Genomic DNA, 9,559 nt, shown 5'->3' on the forward strand with positions numbered 1-9,559 from the left:
AAAAAAAAAAAAAAAAAAAAAAAAAAAAGGAAAAAAAGAAAGAAAGAAGTAGAGTAGAAAAAAGAGAAAGAAACACGCACAAGTTCGCAGAGAAAAAAGACGATAAAATATAAAACACGATGGGAGAAAACACCATAAAATATGCTGTGCAATAAAACGAAAGGCTAAGCTATATATATATATATATATATATATGTACATCCACGCGCACCTGGGCAACTCGCATGAAACGGATAGAGAAGGGGTTTGCTTCGTTTGGCTGTTCACGTTTGTGGGATTGCCAGGAAGGAGAGAGAAGCGTTACACATACAACTACACTCCTACCGTTACACGTACACACAACCGTATAAACATGCTTAACCAAAGAGCGAAAATCCTAAGTCATCTTCCTCTTCTTCTTCCTCTTCCTTCTTCTCTTCCTTCTTCTCCTCGGCCTTGACAGCAGCCGTATCAGCTGTTGCTACGGCAGCAGCTCCGCCTCCACCACCACCAAGATTTTGTAACTTTTTCATTCCTTCAGAAATTAACTCATGGTAACATTTTCCATTCAGTGAGTCCATCAGGCTTGACAGTACTTCATCCTCTACTCCTGCGTTCACTGCACCCAGAACCTTCTTCACTTCCTTTGCAGTGGGATTTTCATTGCCTCCCAAAACACACATGAGGTACGCCGCGACGTATTTCATTGCCATTTTGTTATGTAACAGTAGCTGCGTTAGGGAAGGAGCGGTGACATAGGAAATACGGGAAAGGGGGGGGAAATGTGCTCACTGCTGCTTAATTGATCCGGAGTCAGGCGGATGTAGGAGGATGATGCAGGGGGGCCCCAAGATCGCCCGTTTATGCGGGGGGGAGGGGAGCCCACCACTCCTCGGCGCAGTCGCCCAGCAGCGCAGTACCACAGTCACGTGGGGAAAGGTCACAATGGAACAGGCGTACTTCTACAATTCACTCTTCCAAATAATCCGTTTGACGCCAATCCATGCGCATTATCACGTACTCACAAACGCCTTCAACGCATACGCTTTTTTTTTTTTTTTTGTTTTGGTATGCCGAACGGCGGGCTCACTCTTTTATAATCTCTGCTTACCTGTTTGTAATAATTTACAGTTAAAAGATTGTTTTTCCCAAAGGGGCCAGGAAAAATATAAGCGTAAAACAGTGTGGACGAAAAAAATGCCGTAAAAAATGCCGTAAAAAATGCCGTAAAAAATGAGGCACAAGAGAAATCACAGATTTGGTTTCCTCTTTATATCTGCAGCTTATTGCTGTTGGCTGAAGTGGAGGAAAAGAAAAAAAAAAAAAAAAAAAAAAAAAAATCTTGCAATGGGGAAAAACCTTGCGATGAGGATGAGCAAAAAAAAAGGTACCTTAATAAAAATAATTTTGTTACGTAAAAATAGCACAGTGTTTTTTTTTTATTTGCCAAGTTGCGATAGGAGCGTTGAACGTTTGCTTCACGTGGCATAAAAAAAAAAACAGCAAAGAAGAGCCGCCATATGAAAAATGCATACTCAGCGGAAGAGAGATTTGCCAACACTGGGGGAAAAAGAAACACGTTAACGCAGCGACGATGCGCATATGTGAATCTGCTCATCAGCTGCCACGTGACTGTTACGTGCACCCCAATTGACAACTCGTCGGTACCTCGTAAAAACACCTTTGCCCCCTCGGATGGAACAGCGAAGTATATTTTCCCATATCCACGACACGCAACCTACGCCACATATACACTAGAAGCGCAGGAAGCGTAATATGCACATATCACCCCGGCATACTCCAGAAGCGTACATGTACGTATAAAGTATGCGCATGCATCATGTGCCCATAAAAAATGGCAAAATAAAAAAAACGGATCCAGTTCCGTTCGCCCCCGTGCGAATAACTTCTTGGCAAACCTCTAAGTAGCGGCGCGCGGCGAAAAAGAAAGGGGGCAAGCTTAAACAAAATTTAAGAGGAAAAATATATGGGCTACCATTTTTTTTTATTCGCTACCAATCGCAGTGTTCAAAGTGCAGTATAGAAAGGGGGATGCCTGCAAAAAACTGTGGCAAATCCAAAGGTGCGCAAAGATTTGTAAGAAGCTTTTTTTTTTTTTTCTGTACCTTACCGAGGGGTTGGCAAAAATGGAAGCACGCTTGGGGGGCATATATATAGTGAATGCGTCAACGCACTTTGGAACTTTCGAACGTAAAGCCAAAAAGGAGAATACCGTCGCTGCAAAGGAAACGAAGCCCTCATACGTATCTCATATGTACCTTTATGGTGTTTATCCCCACGGCTTACGCAAAATAAGGATTAAATTGCCTGAACCAGTCAGGTAAAAAAAAAACACAAAAAAAAATTTTGGCTACTTTTTCGAGGAAAGCGCTTGGCTAAGGAGGAACAACACCCTGTGCGTTTTTTTTTTGCAGAAAAGGCTTCCCCTACCTTTATTGTATAAGTATGGCACGAAAAAAGTGCGCACATTATTTTGCTACACCCACAGAGCATCGAATATGCCGTGCAATTCTCGCTTCCCCAAGTGACAAACGGCAAACCCAAATTGAATTGTTCCCACAGTGCATAGGGGAAAAATGTTCAGGCATGCAAAAAAGGTTAAAAAAAAAAAAAAAAAACAAAAAGTTCACCCATTTGGGTTTGTACAAAACATGCTTATTTACCATTCAGGTAAAAATTAAAGTACGTCATAAGTTTAGGAAAGGGGTGGGTGGTGGATCCATCCACGTTTTTTTCGCAGTGCATACAATTGTGCGTGTGTGCGTCCCTCCCATCTTATGTTGCACCGCTGCAACAATATACATATGTATATATGTACACATGGGTACGTTGCGGTGACTGGGAAAAAGGGGATCCCCTGCAAAAAAAAATAGACGCCTGCATACGTAGCCACCAGGCAATCATAACAAGTGGGCCACACTTCCACCCAACCAGTTGGTGCAAAGTGACCATATTTTTGTTCTGACCAATCAGCTTGCGCTTGAGAGGAGCGCCTTGCTCTCATCGTCGGGCAGCTGGACAGGCTTCACGTCGGAGAACTGCTTCGAGCTGTGGTGCACACCGAGCACGGACCTGCCCGACTGATCTGGGTTTTGCTTAAATGACGCATCCCATTCGACCGCCTTGCTTGATGAACAGGCGATGGAGGACCCCTCGGGCACAGACTCCTGTGCACACTGTTCCGGAAAACACTCAGAAAAAATGCACCTGTACAAATAGGCCTCCTTCGTCTTGGGTGTATTATATGGAAATAAAAAAGGTGCGCGTGAAAATTGTATGTCTGAAATTTTACTCTCTGCATACTCCTTCAAACCATCAATCCAATTGTAACCAACCCCATCAGAGAATTGTTCCTTTTGCCTGTACAAAATATGGTCAGGCAAATAGCCAGCGAAAGCGCGTCTTAAAATTTCCTTTTCTATATGTCCCTCTGAACACATTTTTTCTTTTGGGTCAATATTCATTACTACATCTAAGAGGTTAAGATCGAGGAAGGGAACACGTGCTTCGATCCCAAAGGCCATGGTAGATTTGTTTGCCCTCAAACAGTCATACATGTGCAAGTCATGCACCTTCCTTTGTAACTCTCGGTGAAACTCTTCTCGGTTAGGAGCCTTATGAAAGTAGAGGTACCCTCCAAATATTTCGTCCGCCCCTTCTCCACTTAGAACCATTTTCACGCAACTGCTTTTGATCAGTCGTGAAAGAATGTACATGGGGGTCGATGCACGGATGGTTGTAATGTCGTACGTTTCAATGTGATAAATCACATCGTGCAGTGAATCTACTCCTTCCTCCACGGTAAAGTGGAACTCCGTGTGTTGACTCCCCAAAAAATTTGCAACCTCTCTTGCGGCCTTCAAGTCAGGCGAATTACGCAACCCGATGGAGAAGCTCTTCAGATGGACAGAAGCAGCGGTGGAATTTTTGCCACCGTCATCGTTATTGCTGAGGTGAGTTGCACTTGTCCCACTTTCCCCTCCGTGGATCTTCTTCAAATGTCTGCAAATTATCGCGGCCACGATGGAAGAGTCCAGCCCCCCGGAGAGTAATACCCCGAAGGGCACATCCCCCATGAGCCTCTTCACCACAGCCTTCTCCAGGTGCACTCGAATCTGTTCTAAGTCGGCTTTATTGTTGGGGATAGGAGCACTTAGCTCCCACCAGTTAGGATTAAAGTAACGAACGAACTCCCCCTTATTTTTGCAGTTGATGTAATAATGCGCAGGAGGAAAGTTCACATACCTAACACAGCTATCCTTTAGTGCTTTAAACTCCGAGGCAAACCAAATGGACCCATCAGATGCGTATCCTATATACAAAGGACAAACTCCTATAGGATCTCTGAACGCAAAAAATGTGTTCTTCTTATTATCACTTATAACTCCAGCAAAAATTCCATTCAACATGGATGGCATTTTATGAGTATACTTTTTGTACAGGTTCGGAATCACTGCACAATCAGATTGGCTCGTTAAATTTTTTATGGTGTCTTCAGGAAGGAGCTTTCGCAACTCCAGGTGGTTGTAGATCTCTCCGTTTATTGTGAGACACACTTCCTTGGCGTCGTCGTAGAGGGGCTGGTGACCCGAGAGCACGTCGACAATGGCCAGCCGTTCGTGCGCCAGCACGTTTGTCGTTCCGTCCTCATTATCCTCAACCACGATTCCGTTCCAGTCGGGGCCCCGGTGCCTCAGCCTGCGCAAAAGTGAAGTGAAGCGAAGCGGGGTGTCGGCGCGTGCAAGCGGCGCGGGATGGTGTCCACTCAGTGGCACAACGCAAAGCTACCCCTTCGCACGGAGGCAGCACCGCCCATGAACCTTTAACAAATCATTCGCATACAATCACAAACATTTGGTAGATATAACACTATTCACTCGTTTAGGCAGACGAGAACGGAAGGAGTGTCTTGTCCACTCCTTGGACTGTCTAACTGGCCACATAAATAAGTGACGCGTAGGGTGGGGAGCAAAAAAGCAGCCTACTGTACGTTGCCAAACAATGAGCAAGTTCATGTGTACATATAAAACATGTACACACCTGTGTACCGTGTCCCCCATTTGGGGGTGCCCACTCTGTTTGATTCAAAACCCACGCACGCAAAACGGGTTCGTGAATAAGCGAAAACGACTAACTCGCCCCCCCCATCACCACCACCGCGAATATACCACACAATCGTTGCATGCCCATTTACAACTACACGAACACGCAATGAGAAAGTTCATTCGCACCGCCGTGGCGTGGCCAGCACTCATCGCTCGCTCAGTACTTCTTTGACAACTCCAGGGCCTTCCTACGCAGTCGGTGCCTTTCAATGGACGAGTGGAAAATGGCTAGGATGCCGCACATGGTTAGAGTCAATCCGTTTTATTTAACAGAGGTTTGAGGAGAGTGATGCTGCTTTTACGAATAAGTAAATTTGTAAAAGGTGTAGTTGCAGGTTTGTGTAAAATCGGGCTTGTCCTTGTTAAAAGGGAGTTTTTTTTTTTTCTCTCTTTTTTTTTTGAGAGAGGGTTAAAATGTGTTTTGTGTTTTGTGTTTTTCGCCAACAGGGGCAGACTTTTTTTCGATTATTTTTTTTTTTTTGCTATGTGGGTAGCTTTTTTCGATTTTTTTTTTTTTTTTTTTTTTTCCATTTTGGCTTGTCAGCAGTTTCGGTATGCCCCTCCAAAGTGGTGCGTACAGCGAATACGTGAAAACGTGCGGGGGCGCGTTATAGATTGACCCGTGTTCCCGGCCATAGGCCTAGCGCCCATGGGGGCTGACTTAAGCATACCTCTACTTTTATTAGTTGTGTAAACCTTTTGTATGCTCTTCGGGCTAGCCATCAAGCGAATTCAGCAGCGTTCACCTTTTTTTTTTTTTTTTTTTTTTTTTTTTTTTTTTTTTTTTTTTTTGTTTTTTGTTTTTTTCCCTTTTTTTTTTTTTTTTTTTTTTTTTTTTGTTTTTTGTTTTTTTTGCGCCACGGGATGATGCCCTTCGGCATTTTGCGACTCAAAAATGGGAATGGAACTGCAGAAAAGATATTGTGATTTTATATTTTTTTTTATTAATTCATGTAAAAATTTTTTTTTTAAATTTATTTTTAATATTTTAAAAAAAAAATTTTTAATTTATGTTTGAATTTGCATTTTAATTTCTTTTCTTTCTTCCACTTGCTGCGCTTCACAGCGCTTACTGTTACCGAATGAAATGAGAAGGGGGTGCCCCTTTTATTAACATAATTTCGTACAAAAATGGGCCACATTGAATTTCCCCCCCTTTTTGGCCTCCGTATCGCATGCATATAAGGTTGAACCGCTCGTAAGCTAAGCGGTAGAAACATTTGAACAACTGTGATGAGCGTTGACGTGGGCATAATACGATGCCCCACTCTTGTGCCCATTTTTTCCCAAACGAATTCACCGTAACCTGCCCCTGCACCAGCACATGGCCGGCCAGGAAGCAAAAATGGTCCCCATGCCCCGAAGTGAACCAATTCAATATGATGATACCATAACCCAGCTCATCCGAAAGAGTTATAAAAAATCATGAGGATAATTTTTCATGCATCACAATCTGATTGAACTGGTTCCAAGTCGGGCTAATGATGGGGGTGGGGGGAGGACATATGTCAACCCCGCTAAGAGGCGGGACAATGACGCACATTGTTGCCAAATCGTTTGCAGTGTTACCAAACGGAGGGGGTAAAAATCGGTTCACAAAAACATCGCAAATGGTCTTACACGGAAATGCGTGCTTGAGCATTCACGCAAGTGTGGGGGGGTTTTTAGGAAAAAAAAAAAAATATATACATATATACATATACATATGCACACTCCGGCGACAGGGCACTTACAAAACAGGCGATAATTTGTTAGTTTTTTTGTTTTTATTGTTTCCGTGCTAACCCCCCTGAAGAGGGTCGCCCTTGGGCGGGTCCTCCACAGGTACATCATTTCGAATGGCGCAAAAGAAGATGCAGTGGTACTGCACCTGCATCATGGAGTCAACATTGGTTGTATAATAATTGTCAATCCAGTCAATCTCCACAAGAGTGAACCATTTCGAAATGATCACCTCAATCTCCTCCCACGATAACTCGATGGACAGCTCGTTGGTCATTTCAGAGTAGTGGTAGAGGAGAGGGCCGACATTACACCACAAGGAGTTTGGCTTTAAAATATTAGCAAAGGTTCGAATGTATAAAAAAATATTTTTAGCTGTGTCCATGAAAAAACAAGTGAGTACTCCGTCAAACGATCCCTTCTCATGGTCATACACTTCTACTAATTCACCTGCACACATGGAAAAGTCGGTACTTAGGATGGCCTTGTCATATGTATTTATATCTGGTAGAGTAACAACCTTGAGGTGGTCATCCCGTTTTCTTCTGTTCAGTGTGTTCAGGCAATAGGGTTGAATTTTGAGTGACTCCTTTTCATTGTAGTAGTTGAGGATAAAATTAGATGCAAGGAGCATGAAGTAGGAGAACTCATTCCCTTGGCTTCTATACCCTTTTTTTGCCACTTCGTATGGAAGTCTTCCTAATCCTGATCCTGGGCAAAGCACCTTAGGCACATAATCGTCTTTTATGGGTAGGTACTTGGCTAAACTTTTTAACATGGGTTCGTATGCACTATCTCTTTCATGCTTTCCTTCCATGGACCAGTCTCGAACGAATTGTCTTAGTGTACTTCTCACTTTGCTCATATTTTGCAGAAGATTGTATTCGTCGAGCGTGGGGCTGTACGCGCTTGTGATGCGACGTCCGGGGGGTATGTGCTCTCCTCCCGGGGGAGTTGCCCTACGTGAGGCGTCCCTATCTGGCTCTGCAGCGGTCTCCCCTTCCCCTGCTTCATCTCCCGCGCGCCATTCACCAAGCCGCACCTCCCCCGGCACTGCGTCCAGGCGCGGGAACGCGTACTCACTGTTCTCCTTGCGGTGGTCTGCGATGTACACTTCAACGTCTCCCTCTCGGCCCATTGCAAACTTCTTCTGGGGGCCGCCCCCATAACGACCGTCTTCAGATTTGCCTTTCCCTTTGGCAGTATCCCCCTGTTGCGCCCCTTGCCCCGTGTCACGTTTCCCGCTGTGTTGCTCCGGGACGGGTAGGCTTTGTCTGTGTCGCTCCTCCTGAGGAAACAGCGATGAGATCCCCAACAGGTTCGCACTTGTTTCATCCCTTGCACGCATTTTCCTCCCACTGGCGTATCCCACGTCGAGGTAGTCCATGGAGGTCGACCTCTCCAGGTTCAACTCAAGCTCCCTCGACATCCCTTCCTCCTCTTGTGCACTCATTAATTTGCACCTGATTTCTTTTAATATAACAATGGGATTGTCTTTGCAGAGTAACCTTGCATCTAAGTTGTGAAAGTTATATTGTTGGTCGATCTTGTCCTTCTCCTCTTTAGTTAAATGATTTAGTATTTCGTTAATGGTGTATTCTTCCCTAGGGATTCGTTTCCTCCTCTTCTTTGTCGTTTTTTCCTGCTGCACGGTATTCTTCTGTTCACCATCCACGCTGCTCTTTCGCTCGGAGGGGCCCCCCTCTGCGTTGCTACTGTAGCTGGCGTCGTCCACGCCACTTCCGCTTCCACTCCCACTTCCACCCCCGCCTCGACTTTCCTCTTCACTCGTTCCCTCCCCGTCGCTGCCCGAGTCCTCCACGATGACTACGTCCCCCCGGTGAACGGTGTGTGCCAGGAGGTGCAAAATTATATGCGTGGAAATTTGAGGCAGCAAAATGTTCATAATAAAAAAATAATTATTCAAAACAGCCAAGTACATTTTATACAGCTTGCTGTATATGGATTCAGTGAGGAGAGTCTTCTGCTCGGGGGTTAGAGAGGACACGTTGCGATATATCCTTAGGAGTTCGTAAAAACAATACTTTTTATAATACAAGAAGGAAAAACAAACGTTACAAAAGTGCCTTTCCTCTTCATCACTCTGGGTGTCCGTGTTATCCTGCGTATAGTCCTCTCTAGCGTGGTCGCTTTTCCCAGTAGTGCTTCTTCTAGGAGAGCCACCACAGCTGCACCCCTTGTGTGATTCCTCCCTTGAGCAATCCTCCTCCACAGATTTACATCCCTCCATGTCCACATCAAACTTGGCTTTATCGCTCACTCCTACTTGGGCTCCCCCCAGTTGTCCGCAGGGCCCTCCGGGGGGCTTCGCCTCATTGTCCTCATTTGTACCACTCCCCATGCTGGCATGCTACATATATAAGCGGCGACGTGGTGAGGCCGTGAGGTGGCGAGGCGACAACGCAGCACGTGTGTGAGGCACGTCTGCGCAGCGCTTCTGTAGAGTACCTGCCCTTGCCGCTCTTCCACCTAGCACACCCAGTGAAGCGTCTTCAACACACCCCGCAGAAAAAATTCCACCGCCCTCCTATTGCCGTCACGCACAAGGGGGGCGGCCAAACGAAAGGCGATCAAGTGAAAACAAAAAAAACACAAAAAAAAAAAAGCAAATCAAAAGGGACACCACACAACGGAGGTTGGTACCTTAAACAAAGCGTCACATTAATGGAGGAAACATTAGTATAGGGGAAAAAAAAAAAAAAAAAAAAAAA

The 9,559-nt window shown here is 45.0% G+C and overlaps 3 protein-coding genes across 3 annotated transcripts; all 3 read right to left on the reverse strand.

Moving 5' to 3' along the window:
- Window positions 1-356: 356 nt before the first annotated feature.
- Window positions 357-692, reverse strand: AK88_00662 (60S acidic ribosomal protein P2; the record flags this gene model as incomplete). The annotated part of the gene is made up of 1 exon (XM_012478308.1): window positions 357-692. One exon carries the CDS (start codon window positions 690-692, stop codon window positions 357-359), a length of 336 nt encoding a protein of 111 aa, XP_012333731.1.
- A 2,277-nt stretch (window positions 693-2,969) lies between these two features.
- Window positions 2,970-5,349, reverse strand: AK88_00663 (asparagine synthase (glutamine-hydrolyzing); the record flags this gene model as incomplete). The annotated part of the gene is made up of 2 exons (XM_012478309.1): window positions 2,970-4,698; window positions 5,270-5,349. 2 exons carry the CDS (start codon window positions 5,347-5,349, stop codon window positions 2,970-2,972), a joined length of 1,809 nt encoding a protein of 602 aa, XP_012333732.1.
- Window positions 5,350-6,885: 1,536 nt separating this feature from the next.
- On the reverse strand, window positions 6,886-9,189 carry AK88_00664 (uncharacterized protein; the record flags this gene model as incomplete). Its single annotated transcript, XM_012478310.1, has 1 exon — window positions 6,886-9,189. One exon carries the CDS (start codon window positions 9,187-9,189, stop codon window positions 6,886-6,888), a length of 2,304 nt encoding a protein of 767 aa, XP_012333733.1.
- Window positions 9,190-9,559: the final 370 nt, after the last annotated feature.

The sequence above is a fragment of the Plasmodium fragile genome, assembly GCF_000956335.1.
Source record: "Plasmodium fragile strain nilgiri unplaced genomic scaffold supercont1.5, whole genome shotgun sequence".
NCBI classification, from domain to species: domain Eukaryota; phylum Apicomplexa; class Aconoidasida; order Haemosporida; family Plasmodiidae; genus Plasmodium; species Plasmodium fragile.